General features: G+C 41.6%; 2 protein-coding genes across 4 annotated transcripts; one reads left to right on the forward strand and one right to left on the reverse strand.

The window, feature by feature from the left end:
- The first annotated feature begins 848 nt into the window (after positions 1–848).
- Positions 849–15,482, forward strand: rbbp8 (retinoblastoma binding protein 8). The gene is given in 18 exon segments (XM_020494646.2): positions 849–1,139; positions 4,506–4,694; positions 4,847–4,889; positions 5,306–5,401; positions 5,567–5,679; positions 10,020–10,092; positions 10,318–10,475; positions 10,667–10,762; positions 10,891–11,396; positions 11,893–12,076; positions 12,215–12,303; positions 12,402–12,495; positions 12,721–12,885; positions 13,063–13,108; positions 13,190–13,280; positions 13,595–13,736; positions 14,158–14,220; positions 14,223–15,482. Coding segments are annotated over 17 exon segments (2,205 nt in total). The 5' UTR covers positions 849–1,139; positions 4,506–4,573; the 3' UTR covers positions 14,348–15,482.
- tmem241 (transmembrane protein 241) lies at positions 14,705–21,869 on the reverse strand. Of its 3 annotated transcripts, none has more exons than XM_031836090.1 (14): positions 21,601–21,864; positions 21,271–21,317; positions 21,047–21,124; positions 20,671–20,752; positions 20,399–20,476; positions 20,289–20,314; positions 18,244–18,344; positions 18,074–18,119; positions 17,933–17,968; positions 17,572–17,606; positions 15,742–15,811; positions 15,505–15,598; positions 15,182–15,308; positions 14,705–14,972 (listed from the first exon to the last, which is right to left on the reverse strand). In XM_031836090.1, exons 1-14 carry the CDS (start codon positions 21,670–21,672, stop codon positions 14,782–14,784), a joined length of 1,083 nt encoding a protein of 360 aa, XP_031691950.1. In that variant the 5' UTR covers positions 21,673–21,864; the 3' UTR covers positions 14,705–14,781. The 3 variants fall into 3 exon arrangements, with proteins under 3 accessions (XP_031691950.1, XP_020350236.1, XP_031691951.1); XM_020494647.2 differs by having other exon boundaries at positions 15,182–15,246; positions 21,601–21,848; XM_031836091.1 differs by having other exon boundaries at positions 14,955–15,308; positions 21,601–21,869.
- Between the last annotated feature and the right edge of the window lie 1,367 nt (positions 21,870–23,236).

The raw sequence follows: 23,236 nt of genomic DNA on the forward strand, positions 1-23,236 counted from the left end.
TCCTGAAGGTCTCCCAGTCTTCCTACAGCTGGAACAGGCAGGAAACTGCTGGGCGTCAGTGCAGGAGTGATTTTCACAGGTCATCCTGGCTGTCTCTGCACAGCCCCCAGAGATGGCCGAGGCATCAATGCTTTACGACTGCCTTGGTCCACACCTACATCATACTAAAACCAGGAAGTAGAGAAACAACACATTAGCTTGCCTGCAAACAAATAGCCCATTGCAGGGATCATCAACTAGATTCAGCCGCGGGCCAATTCTTTCTTGAGCGGATGGTCGGTGCCGAAACATAATTCAAAATACATTGTAGACTGCAAATTGACAGCAAGAAGCCCAAACCGATACAATATTTGACTAAAACAGAATAATTTCCAACCTTGTTACATTTGTATATGATCACGTTTCTCTATTATGTGTGGGAATACTTGGGAACAGACTTCCAAAATTAAAATAACTTTGCATAACTATTCCACTTAGGGGATGGCAAGGTTTCTATCAGTCACATAAACAAATATAAAGCTGGCTGTGTGTGTTATCATATAACAACAGCAAATATTGATATAAACATTTGTATCAACAAACCTAAATTAGTGCGAACACCCCAGGATGCCACATCTGGGGTGTATTCATTACGTCAATTATGTTGCAAACTGTTTCGTCTATTGCTAAACGTTTTGCAGCGTGAAACCGTTTACTCCAAACGGAAACCGTTTTGCAAAGAAAACGAGAGTTTCTATTGGACAAATGCAGGTAGGTCCTGCTCCGTTTCGTTCAGTTTGCTTTCATATAAGAAGATTTTAGCAACAGAATCGGAGTAATTAATGAAGCTGATACTGTGGTTTGGTTTACATCAGGGGCATCTTCCACTGCCCGTGTCTATTGAATTATCCGTGGCAAATAAGCTCGTCTCTTTAGCTCTGATCTAAATAGTTTTCCGTTTTCATGTTTAGCTAAATCGGACGTGGAAGAGAAAGCGCTGTTGCTGACACTTGTTGCTGGTTAACATTGATCTGTCTTTCAAAAACATCGACCATGTGACACAAGAAGGGTTGTCATCCCAGCATGCAATGCGAGGCACGAATTCTAAAAGACGTGAGTGAACTCGAGCTAGCTAGGTACCAAATTGATTAGCTAGCTAGGTAAGTTGGGAAATTAGTACATTTTTACACATTTAAACACATAATATATTTACAGTTGGCTATAGAGTCATGCCATACTTTATTTTTTATCTGCCTGTCTAATGTAACGATGAAATTGACTGTGTTTAGCTAGGCTAGGTAGTTAGCTAACTAGTGTTGGCAAGCTGGCTGTCTTTACCAACTTGACTTTGCTTGCTATATATAGGCTAAAATAAATTCTAGGATTGTTAGGGAATAATGTATGAGTTAACTAAAGAGCTCTAACTAGGAAAATATCATAGCTAGCTATAGCCAGCAACATTTTTCCATTCAAAGAAAACCCTCTTCACCTCTCACCCTTGCCAGGATATCCCGACCCTATTGTTACGCTTGTTTACACTTAGCTGCACTGGGGTCAGAACGCAATCAAGGTTACATTAAGACACATTGGAGGGAGAGGGAAATATGGTTAGGAAAACTTAGGGATGGTATATGCCACTGTACACCAAATTTTACCAGAACAATATTGTGTGTAATTGCGGACTATTCTTAGGGTGCTTAAATCAGTAGTTTTTGATTATATAAAATGACGTTAAGTCGGAGCTCCAGTCCGTCCACACTAGTCGCTGGTCAACTGCATCAAATCGTGGAGTTGAGTTTAATCGGCTACCCTCACCCCAACCTCCCACAACAGAAAATAATAGCCCCCCTCCCTCTTACCTAGCCGCGCATGTGCCAATGCTAGATTTATATTGGTACAATTACAAGGGGCATAGCTATATCATTTTAGCAATTTAGCAGATGTTCTTATGCAGTATGACTTACACTTAGTATAGCCTAGTATTTTACAGTATAGCGACTTACAGTATATCCTGCAGCAGCATAACCAATATTCATCTGTGCTGTGATCAATAATCTCTAGTGGTTTGCAGAGTGAGAAATACTGTTATTACCAATGGTCTTTGGTGTGTGTCAGTCTATTTACTGTAGGTGGTGCTGATGGCTAATAGTGGTAGGCTGCTAGGCACCCAAGACTGAGAAGCTGGCCATTACGAGGTAGTCCTAGGTCAAATACTCTTCTTTCAAATACTTCAGCTGGACATTTATTTAGCATGGTACAATGGAGCTAATGGAATAGACCCAAAAGTGCAAACTTCAAGCTAATTCGTGTGCATCAGACTTTTGACCCAGGCCTGTCATGCAGCTCACAATCTGATTGCATGTCACCAGCATCTTTAATTTGACATAGGCCTAGTTCAGAGGAGGCATCAACGCAGCACTGCTTTATATATTTATGAAAGCGTTTATTGCAGTGCCCCCACGTAGTCCTGCTGGAATGCATCTGGCTGGCACAGGCTTGTCTTGCAGGATGTCTGGGACATCACATACAACACCACCCCTTTCGTGCCCTTGCTTGTCAGAGAACAAAATCCCCACTGACACAACAGTGTCTTTTGTTTTCTTTCTTCTTCCATGTTAGTTATTTTAAGAGCTACTTTTAATGAGTTAGCCTAATGTGTGATTTTGTTTTAATCTGCAGACAACCAAAGGTACTGGTGATATCGATATATTGCTTTCAATGGTTAATAAAAATGTATTATCCAAATTAACCTGTGAAACTAAAATATCCATGAAATTGGGCATTTTCCTAAAATTGAATCTTTTTTTGTTTACTGCTGTGGGTTCAATCTTTCAGAGTGGGACTGAAATGTCATCTGAAATTACCCCGCTGCATTGGAGTTTATCGTCATTCATTGGCCCTGGATAGTTGTGAGTTGACAGTTAGGGCCTAACAATTAGCCTATACTAGTACACCCTAGACATTAGGCCTAGTTTAATAATTTAGGAAGGATAGCACAGGCTGGAAGGATAACACAGGCTGCTTCACATTAAGCTATTTTGGACAGTAGAGACCAGACTGGTATATACGCCTCGGCTTCTGGGTATTGCATGGGAGTGGAGTTAACGATCTTAATAGCTGCAGGCTACAACATTTGCCCTGTCTCTGCAAAGGCAGGGAGGAGTGTCTGTGCAGCTGCCATTTGTGTTTGTTAATGTATGTGCCTTTTTTTGTGTGTTTGTGCGTGTGATTGTGTGTATGGGTTGTGTACGTGCATGTGTGCTCCTGTCTGTCTCCAACTGTGTGTGTGTACAGGTAGAGGGAGAGTGTGTTGCTATTCTTCTGAGCCAGCTGCTACACATCCCAAGCTCTCCCCCCTCCCTTTTCCTTTTTGAGCCGACTGGCAAGACCAGTTTGTGTTTGATCGGGAAAACCGGCTCTTCCAGTTGTCCATGCCAACAAATTCTGGTATGATCCCAGCCAGGTCCCTGGGAATGCTCAAAACGCCCGGCCAATCCCATGAAAGGCATATTGGGTTATCACTGGTGGTAGTTTAGTTGGTATAGCAGTTGTTCCCTGGTTTCCTCCTCTCTATGAAGTTTGGATCTGTTGAGTGGCTTTTGTGTGCATTGAGTATACTTTGACTGACAGTTCATTCTAGTGGGGTGAGTGAACAAGGCTCTTTTATTCAGTTTGATATAGGAGGACATTTTGCCTGGTGAATGTCAGTGATGACTGTTAGCAGATTTAGTAGGTAGGATTAGGCTACAAAGTGAAATAGGCTAGTTTATCATGTCTATGCTCAATAATGGGGGGAAATATATTATTTGGCCTTAGTTATTGGATGATTTAATGATTATTATAAACCGGGTGGTTCGAGCCCTGAATGCTGATTGGACGAGAGCCGTGAAATGTCGGACCGTATACCACGGGTATGACCAGCATTTTTTTTTTTACTATTCTAATTACGTTGGTAACCAGTTAATAATAGCAATAAGTAATCTCTGGGTTTTGTGGCATATGGCAAATATACCACGGCTAAAGGGCTGTATCCAGGCATTCTGCGTTGCGTCGTGCGTAAGAACAGCCCTAAGCGGTGGTATATTGGCCATATACCATACCCCCTGTGCCTTATTGCTTATTTCTCCAATGGTGATTAAGCCAAACCTACTGTACCAGCTTGGGAAGGGAGAGGAAAGAGAAGTCCAGGCAAGCTTGAACTGTGTGTGTGTGTGTGTGTGTGTGTGCGCGCACTGGCCTGCACTAATGTGTTTGTGCATTATGTGCTCTGGCTCCATTGCCTTCAAAACCCGATTTACAAATTTGACTGCCCTTTAGGATCAGATATGGTCATGTGAATGAAAGAGAGGACTATATGAGCATGCCCTGGATTGCAGTCACTTCTCAGTGTCTACATAAGCAAAATTGTAGTGACCTGTCAGTGCAGCCATTTCCTCTAGGGGCGCTCGTGAGTAAAATAGGGTCCTCTCTTGACTCATCTTACCCTCTGTTTTCTTTGTCTTTTTTGCTTTCCCTTCCTCTCGCAGATTTCCGGTTTGGTGCTAGATGGAGTTGTGTATTGGCTGAGTGAAGCTACCAACCAGTGAGTGATTGGATGATGAGCAGTCCTCTGCTAAGTGGGAGCAGCCCCGGCTCCAGTGGGGCCTCGGAATCCACTGACCTCTTCAGGGACCTATGCGGTCGACTCAAAGACTGTCACGATAGTGCACTGCAAGGTAGGCCTACTGTCTACATGCCAGGGAACCTCCACCAAAACAACTAAGGCCAGTGGGACATGTTTAATACAACTATCAGTGTTAAGAGTACTTGTCAAAATAAATCATTCAACAATCCCCTTTTCAAGCTCTTTTTTTTATCCTGTGTTTAGGTTTGCAAACCAAAGTGAACAAGCTGAAGAAGGAGCGATGTTTGTAAGTACAGTCATTTTAGTTGAACGTTGTGTTGATGATCAATGAATAGAATCTGAAACTTCATATTTTCTGACATTCTACTTGCCATTTCAAAGCGCGTGATTATTGTTTTACGGCCGCACTTAAGATGAGACCGTTTTCCGTTGACTCCCCGTCAGTGTGTAAGGTTTCAAATGTCACTGAGAAAGTCAGCCTGACAAAGGCCTCTTTCACACTCTTACTTCAGTAGGACAGCATTCTGAGCCCTACTCATTTACCAGGGCTCTGTGATGGGAATCCCAAAATATAATTCCTGTTGTACCCCAAGAATGAACATTCAAATACATTACTTATATACTCAAACACTCCCATGTTTATTAATTCAAAGGATTTAAACCAATGTGTTCCTTCCTTTTGTCCCCCCTCTCACCCCGTAGAGATGCCCAAAGACTGGAGGAGTTCTACAGCAGACACCAGCAGTTGAGGGAGCAGCACAAAACCCTGCGGGACACTGTCACAGTTCTGGAGGACAGGTTGGTACCCCATCAACCTGTCTGTCTGTCCCTATTTGTCTGTCTCCCTCCGACTTTTTCTCTATCTACCTATATTTCTCTTGATCTCTCCTTTTGTTAGTCCTTTGGTTCATCTTTTCTCCTCTGTCTTTCTTCTTTCCCGTCTGTGTCTCTCCCTCTGCCCAGGCTGCGAGCAGGGCTGTGTGATCGCTGTTCTGTCACAGAGGAGCACATGAGGAAGAAGCAGGTGGAGTTTGAGAAAGGCCGTAAGCAGAACATGCGCCTCATCGCAGAGATCAGTGAGTTGTACATCATTCGCTTCTCACTTGCACATACCCTACATTCTGTATCTGAGATTAATTTACCTCCACACTGGTCCCTATTTTACACAGGCCATACAGCTCCTAAGCTTTTGGCTAAAATAGGATATGATTATGACAAAGGATGGGGGCGGTCATGAGTCATTCACAAGGGAACTCTCTCACTACCACCCCCATCTCTCTTTGTCCACTGCACTCCTTTTTTTTCTCTGTAATAGGTTCCCTCATAGATCTACACGTCACACAATATAGCCTTTCTCTTTTTCGCTAAGTCTGGGGGTAGCGGGGGGGGGGGGGGGAGACGGACACACAAGTAGTCTCTTTTTACATTGATGGAAAAGGCAAACCTGAATGATCTCTTTGTTTCCTATGTTATCTCCCAAATGTAACATTCCTCCGTGCTCACAAAAGGGATGCAGTTCTTCCTCTATACCACTAGTGCTCTGCAAATAAATTGACTAAGCCCAATCATCGCTGTAGTAGGGCGATTCCATTGGGAGGAAGGATGTTTGACAAGCTTTTTACATTTGTATCATAAATCATGTTTAAGCAAAATCATGATGAAAGTGGCCATTTTAGGCCTATACTTGCCTCCTGTAAGACCCTTATGATCTGTGCATCTTGGTGTCGTTATACTTACAACATGATACAGACAACATCTTGGTGCCATTATACTCCTTATAGTGTGTTCTCAAATATGGATTATGTCTACATTCTGAAATACACTTTTTCACATTAATGTATTCAATATAAAAAATATTCATTTGAATATTTCAAAAGTACCCTTTTTAATTCTGTGTGTTTTAAGACATTGTTTGGAAAATTATACTCTTCAAACATGTCAGGTGTCCAGATTGGGCTCTCTGTACTTTTGAAGATCTAACCCATTTCATACATTTACATTATAGGTCATTAACCAATCAAAGCCCTACTTCAGGATTGTTTGCACATTCAGCAAATCACCAGCAGAGGGAGTTCCCTTTGAATCCATTTTACCATTCACTGTGTTGCTTGTGCTCATAAAATGTATCATAACTTCAAAATTTGCACAGAGCCCACTATGGAAATTTGATGTACTTGTTGAGTATATTGTTCCAAACAATGTCTTAAAATCTAAAAGGGTACTTTTGCCATATTCATATTTTTCATGTTGAATAATTTAATAGTTTTATTTCAGAATCTTGACTTACTCCATTTGTTAGAGCACACTATAATGAGTATAATGACATCAAGATGTTCACAGATGATACGGTTTTACAGGAGGCATGTATAGTTCTAAAAATGGCCACTTTCATCATGATTTTCTTAAAAATCTCCCAAATTAAGTTTGTGAAAATTGCAAGAACAATCTGAGATAGCTAAAATGTAATTTGCATAAGTATTCCCACCCCTTTGCTATGACACTCCAAACTGTGCTCAAGTGTATCCAATTTCCTTTAATCATCCACCTGTGGCCGATGAAGTTGTTTGGACATGATTTATGATTTAGAACGAAATGCATCTGTCTATATGTACACTACCGGTCAGAAGTTTTAGAACACCTAATCATTCAAGGGTTTTTATACATTTTTACTATTTTCTACATTGTAGAATAATAGTGATGACATCAAAACTATGAAATAACACATACGGAATCATGTAGTAACCAAATCAATTGTTATATCAAAATATATTTTATGTTTGAGATTCTTCAAAGTAGCCACCCTTTGGCTTGATGACAGCTTTGCACACTCTTGGCATTTTCACAACCAGCTTCACATGGAATGCTTTTCCAACAGTCTTGAATGAGTTCCCACATATGCTGAGCACTTGTTGGCTGCTTTTCCTTCACTCTGTGGTCCGACCCATCCCAAACCATCTCAATTTGGTTGAGGTCGGGGGATTGTGGAGGCCAGGTCATCTGATGCAGCACTCCATCACTCTCCTTCTTGGCAAAGTAGCTCTTACACAGCCTGAAGGTGTGTTGGGTCATTGTCCTGGTGAAAAGGAAATGATAGTCCCACTAAGCACAAGCCAGATGGGATGGTGTATCGCTGCAGAATGCTGTGATAGCCATGCTGGTTAAGTGTGCCTTGAATTCTAAATAAATCACAGACATTGTCACCAGCAAAGCACCCCCACAACACCACCATCTCCTCTATGCTTTACGGTGGAAAATGCACATGCGGAGATCATTTGTTAACCCACACTGCGTCTCACAAAGACACGGCGGTTGGAATGAAAAGTCTCCAATTTGGACTCCAGACCAAAGGACAAATTTCCACCAGTCTAATGTCCATTGCTCGTGTTTCTTGGCCTAAGCAAGTTTCTTCTTCTTATCGGTGTCCTTTAGTAGTGGTTTCTTTGCAGCAATTCAAGGCCTGATTCACACAGTCTCCTCTGAACAGCTGGTGTTGAGATGTGTCTGTTACTTAATCTTTGAAGCATTTATTTGGGCTGCAATCTGAGGTGTAGTTAACTCTAATGAACTTTATCCTCTGCAGCAGAGGTAACTCAGGGTCTTCCATTCCTGTGGCGGTCCTCATGAGAGGCAGTTTCATCATAGCACTTGATGGTTTTTGCTACTGCACTTGAAGAAAAGTTTTTAAAATGTTCCATATTGACTGGCCTTCATGTCTTAAAGTAATGATGGACTGTCATTTCTCTTTGCCTATTTGAGCTGTTCTTGCTGTAATATGGACTTGGTCTTTTACCAAATAGGGCTGTCTTCTGAATATCACCCCTACCTAGTCACAACACAACTGATTGGCTCAAACGCATTAAGAAATAAATTCCACCAATTCACTTTTAAGGCACACCTATTCATTGAAATGCATTCCATGTGACTACCTCATGAAGCTGGTTGAGAGAATGCCAGAGTGTGCAACCTGTCAAGGCTGCTATTTGAAGAAACTCACATAAAATATATTTAGATTTGTTTAACACTTTTTTTGGTTACTAAATGATTCCATATGTGTTATTTTATAGTTTTGATGTCTTTACTATTATTCTACAATGTAGAAAATTGTAAAAAATAAAATAAAATAAAGAAAAACCCTTGAATGAGTAGGTGTTCTAAAACTTTTGACCGGTTGTGTATTTCAGAGCAGAAACTATACCATGAAGTCCAAGGAACTGGCCATAGATCTCCAAGATAGAATTGTGATGAGGCATATATCTGGGGAAGGGTATGAAACATTTTCTAGAGTGTTAAAAGTTTACAAGAGCTCCATCATTGGGAAATGTTAAAAAATATATGGAACTACCCAGACTCTGCCTAGAGCTGGCTGTCTGCCCAAACTGAGAAACCGGGCAAGAAGGAGCTTGGTAAGGGAGGTGACCAATGACCACTCTGACAGAACTACTGAGTTCCTTAGCGGAGATGGCAGAACCTGCCAAAAGGACAACAGTCTCTTCCGCACTTCACCAAGTGCCACTCTCCCATAACGCCCAAATTGGTGAAGTGCTGTAGAGGCTGTTGTCCTTTTGGCAGGTTCTCCTGTCTCAGTGATGGCACTTCTGGAGTTTGCAAAAAGACATGCGAAAGATGGCGCATAAGTCAAAAGTTTGTGTGATCTGATGAGACAAAAATAGAACTCTTTGGCCTGAATGCACATTGAACCTTTTTGCCTGGAGATAACCAGGCACAGTTCATCACCCATCTAACACCATCCCTACCGTGAAGCATGGTAGTGGCAGCAGCATGATATCGGGATGCTTTTCATCGGCAGGAACTGGGAGACTGAGAGGGAACAATTAATGGAGCCTAATGCCGGCAAATTCTTGATGAGAACCTGCTTCAGAGTGCAAATGACCTTAGACTGGGGTGAAGATTTGCGTTCCAACAGAACATTGACTGCAAGCATACAGCCAAAGCAATGCTGGACAGGCTTCAGAGCAAGAATGTGAAGGTCCCTGAGTGTCCCAGCCAAATCCCATTAAAAATCTGTGGAAAGACTTTCTGTGGAAAGGCTGTTCACTGCTACTTCCTATCTAACTTGAGAAAATATGCAGGGAAAAATTTTAAAAAATGCCCAAATCCAGATGTGCAAAGCTGCTTCAGACATACCCAAGACGACTCAAAGCTGTAATCGCCGCCAAAGGTCCTTCTACAAAGTTTTGACTCGGGTGTGAATACTTATGTAAATGAGATTTCTGTATTTCCTTTTCAATACATTTACAAAGATGTCTAAAAACACGTTTTTACTACGTCATTATGGGGTATTATTGTGTGTGTATATGGGTGAGAAAAATACTTATTTAATCAATTGAGTGGAATAAGTCAAGGGGTATGAATATTTTCTGAAGGCACGGTATATGTGGTTTGATGTGACTTCCAGTGACAGAGAGGAACAGCCTGCAGGATGAGAACAGAAAGCTGAGTCTTGAGTTGGATAGACTGAATGGAGCTCTGTGAGTTAAAACCATCCCCATCCGGCACTACAGTACTTTTGTAACCAGGATTGTTGATTCCAAAACAATATTCCTATTGCACATCGAGAAAGCATGGTTGAATTAGTTCTCACTTTGAGCTTAATACGGTATATTATTATTTCTGTGTATTATTAATACTTTTTATTATTAATATGGTATGTTACGCCGTTGTATTTCTGTGGTGCGTCTATGTTTGGTTTCCAGCTCAGTGTCTCCTGAGCCAGAGGAGACGGTGATTCCAGACTCTCCGCTGCAGAAGATCTCGCTGCCTGTGGTCAGCAAGATGAGGAGGAGGAAGGAGACCCACCATGTCCGCTACGCCGAGAAGTCCCTGTCTCAGTCTCAGAGCTCGGCGCTCAACGGTCAGTCTGATTTATACAAAGAAATGCATACACAGGTACAGCATTCAAGGGTCACCCTCAGAATCAAACAGACATGCAGGTGCGTGCACACTCAGTCACACTCGCACACAAACACACTCAATATTAGTTTTTTACGATATCAGTTTCATAGACTTCTTTGAAGTTCATTTTTTTTGTTTTCATAATGGTAGAACCAAGGAAAGGATTGCCCTCCCGAACCGCGCAGAGCCAAGGAAACGGCATACTGGTGCCTGAAACGTGTTACATGGACGCCACCCAGACCCAACGTAAGGCCTTCATTTACTAACTGATGACTGATAACATGCGTTTGTAATTATGTTATTGCCTCTAAATGTCTGAGTGTCTTGAAAAGCACTGTAAAAAAAATAATGTAGTATTCTTCTTGTTGATTCAGAGGGCAGCAGCCAGGGCCATGAAGGTGCTGTAGTGGCAGAGACGTGTCGCCTGGATCTCCCTGATGATCCACTGCCTATCCCCCAGAGAAAGGGTCCCCTCCTGGGCTGTCCCGGCACCACCACCACTGAGGACGGCCCCCTGTCCCTCCTCCCCCGCCTGAAGCTCATCCCCGCCAACGCCCAACGGCGCCACCTGGAGGGGATAGCCCGCATCGCACCTCTTAGAGCCACTTCCACCCCATGTGGCGCCTCTCACCAAGAGCTGGAGAGAGGAAAGAGGAGGAAAAGTAGCGAGAAGGAGGAAGATGAGGAAGTGGTTGACAAGCCTCTGGACCTTTCCGACTCCCCACAGAAGGCCCTCGTGCCTCCGCTCAATGCCCAGAGAGGTAGCAGCGTCCCTGCATCAGAGAACCAAGACAGAGGCCAAAAGCGGCACATCCTATTTAAACATCCCTCTACCTCTCCAAGTGATGAGCGATCCAAAAATGTGTTGCTTAGTCAGCAGGTAGAGCCATGATTTTTCATGTAATTTTCTTAACAAATTACACAAGATGTTATACAGGTACATTAGTCACATTTGAGCCTTGTTACATATAGATGGGTTCATCTGGAAACCCAGAACAAAAATCCTGATAAATCCAAATAACCAGTGACATAAAACCAAAGTACCAGAATTCTTGGGGGGTTTGTTTGATAATTTAAAACTAGGTACACATTACACAGAAAAGTACACAACTTATTTCCATTGTGATCCTCATGAAGGCATATGTGGCAGGATTTTAAAAAACAGATGCTAAAATGGCAGGCCAACTTGGTTATGTTCCTCGTTAGTTGTCGCATCCCACAGTCTTTTGACAGACGATACCATTTGTTACGTTGTCTGTCTGAGATATTATAGATGGGTATATCAAGAGCTGTTTTTCTTGGACACGTTCACCCGTCTCATGCATCAACATACTACTGTACCCGAGTAGCCCCAGCTTTCCTATTTGTCCATTTAGACCCACGATGTCCACAACGAGCCAATCAGAAAGCGGAGTCGGGAGGATACTGAAAAACTGAAGCAGACCTCTGTCCTGCAGGCCAACCCATGTGCTCGTGTGAAGAGGAGCCCTCCACAGGACAACAATGGTACTGCATCAACAACACTGCCCTCCAATGTCCCTGAAACTCCACTGGGAAAAGGTATTGTGTTGCGACTCTGCATAATAGTCAATCATTGATACTGAAAATATTTTTCCCACGATTGACTGGCCCTTAAGCATAGTCTAAGCAAGCAATTTGAATAGAAATGTCATGTTTCATTTCCTACCTTTTGTTTAGCCAAGCTGATGCCAGCAGAGCAGATGTGGAGCCTTGACCCAGAGGCAGCCCTCTCCCAGTATGATGTAGACACCCCAACTTCAGCAGAGGTATGACATTCACCAAATTCATCTGCTACTTTCCTATACCCTCTGTGTATACTTGCAGTTCTTCACGTGTGTGTGTGTGTGTGTGTGTGTGTGTGTAGCCCCCCTGTGAAGGTGAGTCTGTCGATATGGACTGCACCTTCGTCAGCCCCAGCCTGCTCCACCGAGGAGCTCCAAGAACCAGCTCTGTTACCGGTACAGCTTACTACATTTTCGCACAAAATCTTTGATACATTCCCAATCATCTGATTTTAATTTAATCAAATACAGTAAAGAGGAGAGAGCAATGAAATCCTTACTTTTATCTTTCAAGTTGCTTTAGATCACTTCAGTGATGGGAGGAAGGACGGTTACATTCGAGCAGGACCCATATAAACAAACCAACCAACCATGTAACCAAACTCAAAACCCTTCTTTTAGGGATTGGTCAGAGGGCCAACGACAGCTTGGCTGAGATATTTGACCGAACAGGCTACGGGGAGTACGAGTCGTGTCCTCAGCATAACGGCTCATATTTGGACAAAGAGGAACCCCATCATGGGGAGGAAGAGTTTGATGATAAGGAGGAGGAAGAGCATAAGGATGGTAAGGACTTTACACTGTATTTTCTCTATAATCTTGAATACTTGTTTCTTTTATTTGACCAGGCAAATTGGTTGAGAATGACCTGGTCAAGTAGTACAACACTTGAGATGAATTTGTGCATTCATTGTTAAATATTTATATCAATATTTTAAACTTTTATTGTCCTCTCATTAAAAGCACACATGCCTCAAAGTGGAACACCCAATGGAGAACACAAAGACAGGTGAGATCATAATCGTCAGACTAACGTAGAACACTTTCATGCTAGGTTTCTAAAAGGTTTCTTTGCCTCGTTGTCCTGTAGTAAAAACCTATCGTTTGCACACGTGGAGGTGGTCCGCAAGAAAGCTGAGAGGAGGAAACTCAAGGGGCACACGTGTAAAGAGTGTGAAATCGTGAGTTGACTCGACTGTGTTTTGATGTGTGGAGCTGAAAGTGCCTGTCCACGGTCATGTTCATTACATTTACATTTGAGTAATTTAGCAGACGTTCTTATCCAGAGCGACTTACAGTAAGTAGTGAGTGCATACATTTTCGTACTGGTCCTCCGTGGGAATCAAACCCACAACCCTGGCGTTGTAAGCACGATGCTCTGCCAACTGGACCTCACGGCACCAAACTGAATAAATGTGGTGTTTTCCGTTTCAGAACTTTTTGCCAGATCGAACACAACCCATGATTTGTGACATATCTATTCCATCTCCCTCAGTACTACGCCGACCTTTCAGAGGCAGAGAGGGTGAAGAAGTTGTCAGCCTGTTCTCGGCACCGCTTCCGTTATCTTCCTCCATCAACCCCAGACCACTTTTGGGAAGTCGGCTTCCCTTCAACACAAACCTGTGTGGACAGAGGTATGCTACCCTATTCAATTGGATCCATTCAACAGAACGCAATGGTCATCAAATCCATAGTATTTAATACTGTAGTCTTTTCTACACAGAAGATCATACACAATTGCCTGATGATCTTTCCTGAACTTTCCAAAATCTCCCTGGTGTATTTCAGTCACGTCAAACCATTCTTCCTTCAGATTGAAATGTAATAGATGGCCCCATGTAAACACTGGCTGATGATTATATCATTTGTCACACGGTTGGGTTGAGAATTTTCTGATATCAAAATGGGGTTGTGGGCCACAAAGGTTTACAAAGCTCTGGTATTAATTGTGACTGATTTCTTCTGAGGAGTGCATTGCTGTTTTCCCCCTTGCATTCAATGTCAACCTCCACTTAATGAGTTTAACAACATTGTGCTTCTTGTTTCTCGTACCAGGTTATGTAAAAGAAGATAATGATCCAGAACAGCGCTTAAGGAGGAGAAGACCTTACAATGCTCTCCCCCAAAGGCAAAGAGCAGAAGACAATACCCAATCAAACATAATGTAAAACTGTATTTAATTTTCACTGCAACAATCTGCCAGTATCATAATCCTAGTGCCTCAAAGGTATACGTGTGCCTTTAGTGGTATATACACCCAGACATATTTCAGATTCTTATAATTGTTCAAAACAATTGAATGGACCATCAGGTCTCCCAATTTCCTCAAAAAATTTATACAGAATATGCAGCAAGAACCTCTGCTCAGTTAATTATTCTTTGAAACTAATATGCACCGTTGACCACTACTCTTCGGCTGTCCCCATAGGGGAGAAGTACTTTACACCACTGCCTATGGGGACAGCAAAGGAACCCTTTTTTCAGTCTGTTTTATTTTGGTGTATTTGTAGATAAAACCCCCTTAATGTCATTTTTTTAATGTTACTCACCTTCAAGTATATCACATCCTAGGAAATTGTATTTAAGTTCAAATAAGCAAATGTTTTAATGGAAATATATAGAATTTTATTTCTGCTTTACAGCAAGTTGTAGAAAAGGCATAGTAAATGAAAAATAATCTCAATTGAAGCATACATTCTTGTGATATTTGTTCCAAAAGCAAAAAAATATCACTGGGAAATTGAGTGCAAGTAAACTCATTGAAACATTTAGTGAGGTAGAAGTAGTTTCTTTCGCAAAGGTCTCATCGCACTTGGGAAGTACTTTCAGAGTACACCAGCAGGGCTTCTCCAACATGGCTGAAGAAAACACTAAGGAGCAAGCCAACACAAAATCACTGAAGTAAATAGTATACCTAAAAATGTGTAACTTCAACAAACACCATGATCACCAAACTTGATATAGGCTTTAAAGTAGCAGACTACAAAATGACTGAGTCTCCAGGGAATATCATCAGCTGCTATTTGTCTTGAATGTAAAATTGGTGACTGGATAGACATTATTTACACAGAGAACTCACCAGCAGAAAGATGGCGTGTTAACTTCAATGTTAAAAACAAGTGGGGATAGGCATGTGGCAAACACCTAGACAGGGTAGAGCAAGACATGGATATGTAACTGGCACATCCACTGTCCTTGAAGGAAATCTAAAACAGAATGAATTTACTATTTAACTGTCGGTTTTATGACAATCGTTTACTTAGGTTATTACGGCAGGTTTTCTGCCAATTACTAATACCTTTTTCTGTAGAGGGGAGATGGTAACAAATAAAGAAAATAATCTTGTGGGAAATAAAGATATGTTTACCATTGATCATTAAGTTGAGTTATGACTTTCATTACCTTGGACAAAAAGAGCCAGACCCCGCAGTGCTCAAGGGGTAAACCACTCTTTAGTTTGACTGATGCCAACAGCAAGAAAAAACCCAACAAGGCACTGTGGAAGATAAGTGTTTAAGTTACTACAGTGTACAATGCCAAAAGTGTATATTTTAAAGATTTGGAAACCCTATTAGCAAGTTGATTTTATGAGATTGCTTTTAACATGCGCAACTAGACATCTGAGTTCAATGTTTTTACCTGGCACAACAGCCACCATGAAATCTTGGGGACAGGAGGAAAGGGAATTCCAAGGCACCAAATAGGTCACCTAGATGGAATAAACAAACAGATAAACCCAGCCATCAAAACAGATTACGTTCTCTCCTCCAAACAGGAAAGGGGGGGGGGGGGGGGGGGTTGAGAGATGTAAAATCAGCACTTGACCAAGATTTAAATCAGTGTAACATTGGGATAACTGTCCCAATACACAGTTACATAATTGCAAAAGACCAAGAAAGAAGGCATTGAAATAGCAAACAGCTGTTCATATACAGTCAATTCTGAAATTATTTAGACCCCTTCCCTTTTTCCACGTAACAGCCTTATTCTAAAATTGATTACATTTATTTTTTACTCATTAATCTACACACAATACCCCATAATGACAAAGCAAAAACAGGTTGACATTTTTGCACATAAAAACATATCTTATTTACATAAATATTCAGACCCTTTGCTATGAGAATCGAAATTAAGCTCAGGTGCATCCTGTTTCTATTGATCATCCTTGATGTTTCAACAACTTTATTGGAGTCCACCTGTGGTAAATAAACATGGACATGATTTGGAAAGGCGCACACCTGTCTATATAAGGTCCCACAGTTGACAGTCCATGTCAGAGCAAAAACCAAGCCACGAGGTCGAAGGAATTGTCTGTAGGCCTCCGAGACAGGATTGTGTCAAAGCATAGATCTGGGGAAGGGTACCAAAACATTTCTGCAGCATTGAAGGTCCCCAAGAACGGTAACCTCCATTATTGTTAATTGGAAGAAGTTTAGAACCACTAAGACTCTTCCAAGAGCTGACCGCACAGCCAAATTGATCAATCGGGGAGAAGTGCCTTGGTCAGGGAGGTGGAAATGGGAGAACCTTCCAGAAGGACAACCATGTCTGTAGCACTCCACCAATCAGGCCTTTATGGTAGAGTGGCCAAACGTAAGCCACTCCTCAGTAAAAGGCACATGACTGCCCGCTTGGAGTTTGTCAAAAGGCACCTAAAGGACTCGCAGACCATGAGAAACACGATTCTGTGGCTTGATGAAACCACGATTGAACTCTTTGGCCTGAATGTCAAGTGTCACGTCTGGGGGAAACCTGGCACCATCCCTACGGTGAAGCATGGTAGTGGCAAAAGCATGGTAGTGGCAGAATCATGCTGTGGGGATGTTTTTCAGAGGCAGGGACTGGGAGACTTCAGGATCGAGGGAAAGATGAACGGCGCAAAGTACAGAGAGATCCTTGATGAAAACCTGCTCAGGACCTCAGACTGGGGCAAAGGTTCACCTTTCAACACGACAATGACCCTAAGCAGACATCCAAGACAATGCAGGATTGGCTTTGGGACATATCTCTGAATGTCCTTGATTGGCCCAGCCTGAGCCCGGACATTAACCTCTCTAGAGAGACCTGAAAATAGCTGTGCAGCAACACTCCCCATTCAACCTGGCAGCTTGAGAGGATCTGCAGAGAAGAATGAGAGAAACTCCTCAAATACAGGTGTGCCAAGCCTGTAGCGTCAAGTCTTCCTGGGTATGAGGTTGTAGTCGCTGCCAAAACAAAGTACTGAGTAAAGGGTATGAATACTTATGTAAATGTGATCATTTTATTTTCTAAAAAACACATTTTACTTTGTCATTATGGGGTAGTGTGTGTAGATTTAGGAACATTTTCAATTTAATCCATTTTAGAATAAGGCTGTGACATAACAAAATGTGGAAAAAGTCAAGGGGTCTGAATATTTTCCAAATGCACTGTAGCTACAGAACTATTTGATCGATTGGTGGGTAAGAAACAGTCCAAAGGTCTTACCAGTAGGGTGTGCAGCAAAGGCCAACAGCAACACACTAGTTTCAGGATTAATGACAATTAGAGCTTACATTAATTAATGACAAAACAGATTGAAGAGTGCACTGCACATACACAAAAAGACAGACATCTCAAAGTGACATATGAAAGGACAGGAAAACTCTGCAAAGCCCCCAAAAGTTATTCCCCCTCAAACTTACTCTGTGACAGAAATTAGTGACAATAACTTGATTGCCCCTGATAGTCTACTGAAGCTATAGATTGTAACATTTTAACTTTTTACAGTCAATTAAAAAATGCTTTGGACAATAAAGCAGTGCTTAGGCCATTAACAGTTTTTTGGAACAAAGTATTTCCCTCTTACCTGAACAAATAGTTGATGTATTGTTGTTCAAGGTCACTGTAATATAGATCATGAAAACAAACATGTTTCATAGTATTCACAACAGGAAACCAGTTTTTCAATCCTTTTTCTTACATAAGGGATGCACAAATTATAGCTTACCTCAAATGACTGGACTTGAAGTGTGTCTGGAACACTCTATAGGCACCTGAAATTGATGTATTTCTGTATTAATATTGTGTTGCTAAGTGTATTCAGCGATTTATATTTATATGCTATACGCTTTAAACATATGACAATCCCACAGCTGGTTTTATTCCAGCTAGACTTGCCAACACAGAAGAGATGTGCCAGGGCCCACATGTAACCACCAGGGTCAAACTGAGGGTCATAGAGGGGGAGGTTGATGGCCGACATCAACAGCAGACTCACACTAGAAAGAAAGCCAATAGCTTACAATTCCATAGTCTTCAAGGCCCATCAGGCTAGCTTCCAACAGCAGTTGTATGGGGTATAATATAGTATTTCAAGGGGAAGTTAACCTAATATCCAAAATGTCCCAAGTGATTCCTTACATTGAAACTAGTTAAGTGGAGTTTGCCTTCTTTCCCTGCAGTCTAGAACTGGAAAGCTGCAAAAACGGGTCAGACTGGTGACGTGCCTTTGTGCATTGCTAGCTCTGCTCTGTTGTCAGTCAGTGATTGAGAAATCCGGAAATTGTGGACAAATTGTTTTATTGAAAGTGTAAAAGTACTATCGGTTTTGAATCAGAAAATGTGAACTTCTCCACCTAAAACTATTGAGATTATTTTATGTGGCTGACAGCAACAGTGGAAATGAAGATGGGTAACAACTGCGCACTTGTGTGGCCAACTGACGTATATGCACTTATTTGGAGCTTTTAGTCACAGATGTAAGTTTTCAGAAGAGAAAGCGAGCGTTCGGAGGTATGTAGTCTAATTGCAGTTGAGTTGATCTTATTGTGTTGTAGCCTAGGCGCTTTACCAGTTAGCATATGTTGAGGAGATAATAGACCGTAGTTGTGTCATCTTACATTGCAGAATAGACAGAATAGAAATGAAAGCTGTTACATTTTAATTACTTAGGATCGATCGGGTGTATTCACTTTTTTTCTTCTCCATAATCTCTGATGTCTGTGTTGGCCAGCAATGGTTCATTTGCATCACATCATTTCACAGAGGCGCAACTTTGGTTTTAGAAGTGAGGGGGACATAATTATATATTTTTTTTATCCAGTCAGATAAACACTCCAAACAGCCTACCCTACCGCTCGGAGGTGTCAGCATGGTCCTAAAGCACACCATTGCCTTGTTTTGTATCACATTCCAATGATAAAACTGGGGGGGACAAAAATACAATTTCACAATGTGGGGCATGTCCCACCCATCCCCAGTGAAAGTTGCACTCCTGACATTTTATGCTTTTAACAACTGTGTAGATTTGTGTGAAATACATGGCCCCAGGAACCACCTGGGGTAGGCCTATTTGGTTGCATGTTGTCTGGTCTATTGTGTATTCATAACCCCCACCTTCCCCTATCAATAGTGGCCATGAGTATCATACCAATATAATTACTTTTAGCCACGTGGCCATAAATGTATTACAGATAAAAAATATGCACCCCTCCAAGAAGTTTCTAAATCACTCGTGTGAGTATTTCATTGTCAGACCTGTCTGTCTGTATAACTAATCTGAAACATTGTATGTCGTTGTGAATAAGGGCCTTAATCTATGCCATTTAGAAGACACTTTTATCCAAAGCGACTTCGACATGCGTGCATACGGGTGGCCTGAGAATTTAACCCACTATCATGGTGTTGCAAGTGCCATGCTCTACCAACAGAGCTACAGAGGAGTTTTTACGTTAAGGGATTCCCCCACGAGAGCTCAGTTGTTACCCATCTCCGATGTTGCAGTCAGCCACATAAAATATTGATAAAATCATTGTTTTAGGTGGAAAAGTACCCATTTCCTGTCTCAGAACCGATAGTACTTTTGGTAAAAATGGCTAATTCGTTCATAAACTTTCAATAAAAACATAATATGTGGATTTTTCAATCACTCTTTGACTGACAACAGAGCAGATTTTGCAGTGCACAAAGACACGTAACCAGCCATGTGATCGGTTTTTGCAGATTTCCAGTTCTAGGCTGCAGGGAAAGAGAGGCAAACTCCACCTAACTAGTTTCAATGTATTGAATCGTTTAGGGAATTTTTTTATTTGAGGTATACTTCCCCTTTAAAGTCAATAAAACCAAAACAAATCCAGTTTTGAAAACTTACTAGCTACTTTTTATGTTAGACACTACTGAATATCCAAACTTTTATTATATTAACGATAAGACTTGGAACAAACCTTAATAGCTTCATCCATGGAATTCGCTGTTAAAAAAAATATATATATGTAATTACGTGTGTTTAATCGACCTTGCCCAAAGTTCAGTGTGGGTAAAAGCTTACACTTACCTCCATCTGGGTTAACTTCAGGATCAGGCAATTCACCACTTCAGAAGCATTGTGAAGAGTGAAGAAGAAAGGGATAGGCTGGAATATGACAAGCGGACATCTTAGATCAGTGTCTGTCATGATAGTAGGTATACAAAATCAAGACCTAGAGCAACGTGGAGACCTTATCCCATGGTGAGAGATGCCCCCATCATTTGGGGTCATTTGATGAGTGAAATCCTAGTGTTGTTTGTAACAGAAAAGGCTTGCATGATTAGGAGTGAATGACTCACCAAGCGTGAAAGAGCTCTGGACCCTGCATAAATATTCCCTACAAACAGGAGGGATCCCGGAAGCCAGGAAAGTGCTGCTGACCTGTAGGATAATGGGGAATAATACACAAGGTCATCATCCAGGGATTAAAGTTCTCTGTCACTGCCATGGATTTTCATCATGGATTTATTTAATTTTTTTACATGAAGGGGGGGGTTAACTTGGCCCTGCAACCAATCAATCTCAGATCAATTTAAATTTCAGTCTTGGGATTTTGTTTTGCTTTAATTCCTGTCATCAACCACTAGAGGGTGGTCACAGTCAGACAGTGCCACCTTGGATAACCCCCTTGCATTCCCTAATGCTGGGAATACACAGGACAAATGCAGAGGTTACCTGGGAAAGCCACTTATATCCACCAATCCAAGCTTCCCAGAGAGCAGAAGCAGCAGGCCCCCAATAAAAGTCTGCCATCTGTACAGAATATAGGAAGATGTTTGGAGCATTATTAATTTGCGAGAATCATCCGTAGGCTAATGTTCTAATTACGCAAAAGTTTTTTAATCGGAATATTGCACAATGTTATTTAACACTAACTAGTGTAGACAAATGTTACTTACCCCTGAAATAGTGTTGGATATGTAAATTTCAAGACAGACAGGACATACTGTAAAACAAACGACAAAATGTATCTATATGGAATTAAGAATTACAACCTCAACTGTACAGCGCTGAAACCCGGAAGAGGCTGAGGTCTTGTTACAATGTTAGAATACAGCCACACATAGTTGCTTTCTTTATCTTTGATACAGCGACATACTTGCATGCCAACCAGCTAAAATCAATAATTTATCACTGATAAATCAAGCAACCGTTGTTGAGAGCGTTGATGTTGGTAGGTCTGTTTGCCTGACTAGCCTGTATCTGTGGGAAAGCCAGCGAAAACTCACCTTATTCGTGAAATACGATACTACATAAAAGAAACAAAATATTAGACCAGTAACATGTCTTTTGAAATGCATTTGTCTTTCTGTCTCTCGTAGTTAATGATGGATAATTTTACATCATCAAGCTTTTGGTTCACCCTCAGAATGGCCGGGCATCTTTGAACGGGGTTCGAAGTCTGACACGTCATCACACAACCAAGAAATTAACCCTTACCTTAACCATTCAGAACCAGTTTAACCCTATTCCAAACTTTTACCCTTATGGAGAGAACGCTATTTATAATATGGGTTACATGGATAAATTAAAATGGCTGACCCTCCCTTCAGCAAAATAGATTTGACCTAAACCCTCCCTGAACGCTTGAGAGAGAAAAAAAAACAAGTGACCCTCCCCTATACCCAAAGTAATAATTAAAACATGTGAACATGTCTACCTTTTACCCTCACTTCTTGGACAGACCAGAGCTGTACATGCAGTTTCAGAAACTGTTCAAGCTGTATGCGTTACATGGCAACGAAGGAAATTTGATGTTGCGCAGGGCTGCGGGCCAGAAGGCTGATGGTTCGCAGACCGCCATGGACAAGAGTAAGAGCTTTATAGTAAAATCATTGCATGACTATCATCGTATTTGCAGGTCCGAGAAGAGAAAAAAAATCGCCTTTTGTATATATTTCATGCAATTCTATGTGATTTTACATACTAGCTAAGTATTTTTTCATACCACACAAATTACTCAAATTACAGGCTAAGAATGGACAAGTAGATAGGCCTGTGTTCATCTTATCATATATTTCCAATGCCAAATCAGTGTGTCTTGTTTGCAATAATTAAATCTGAGACATTAGGAATCTGAGCATGGTACTTTCAAGGGTTAGGCCTGTGCATTTTCTTTCATAGAACGTAGACCTCATACCCCCTCGAATTCGAATCTTCGTTTTAACAGCCCTTCACTGACACGGAGGTAGGCTATTTAAAGAGTGCAAGGTGGGTGGAGGAATTGACCAACAAATCTATGGGTATAGCAGCCTATAACCTAATTTAATGTGTCAAACAGGTAGGCCTACCTCTTAATTCTTACATAGGAAGAAATAGCCATCAACACACAGCCCTCTTGTTAGTAAAAGTCTAATTAAAATTAAGACGTTTTAAATGAGTTATGCCTACTTTCAGCACCATGAGCTGTCCATTTCCAATTGATTGTGCTGCAGCTGCTGCTTCAAGTTTCAGCACCAAAATATAAATTACTTTAATCTGGCTTATTGTGAGTTCAATAACTCTAATTAAAATGAGACACTGAACAGAGTCTGCTGTTCCTCAGTACTGGCTTGTCAGCTTCAAGGGCCTTGATCTCCTCTGTGAAACTATCCCTCTGGGCATCTTTAAGCAGGAAAGTCTCCATGTCTTGCCTTGAGGGCTTGGGATCCCCAACAGTTGAAATCATAGTTTGGTACACGGACTCACAGAGCTCCTTCCAACTGTGAGGTGCTCCAGTCTACCTTTACAGGATCAGGAGTAAGGTTGACCTGACCACAGAAAGTAGATTTGTGAGAATTCAGCGGTGTCCTCTTCTCTAGCTGTTCTGGGCATCACAGGCCAGGTGTCAGGTGACTGTTGTAGGACGGGTAGACCTTGAGTCCA

This window comes from Oncorhynchus kisutch, linkage group LG11 (genome assembly GCF_002021735.2).
Source record: "Oncorhynchus kisutch isolate 150728-3 linkage group LG11, Okis_V2, whole genome shotgun sequence".
Taxonomy (NCBI): domain Eukaryota; kingdom Metazoa; phylum Chordata; class Actinopteri; order Salmoniformes; family Salmonidae; genus Oncorhynchus; species Oncorhynchus kisutch.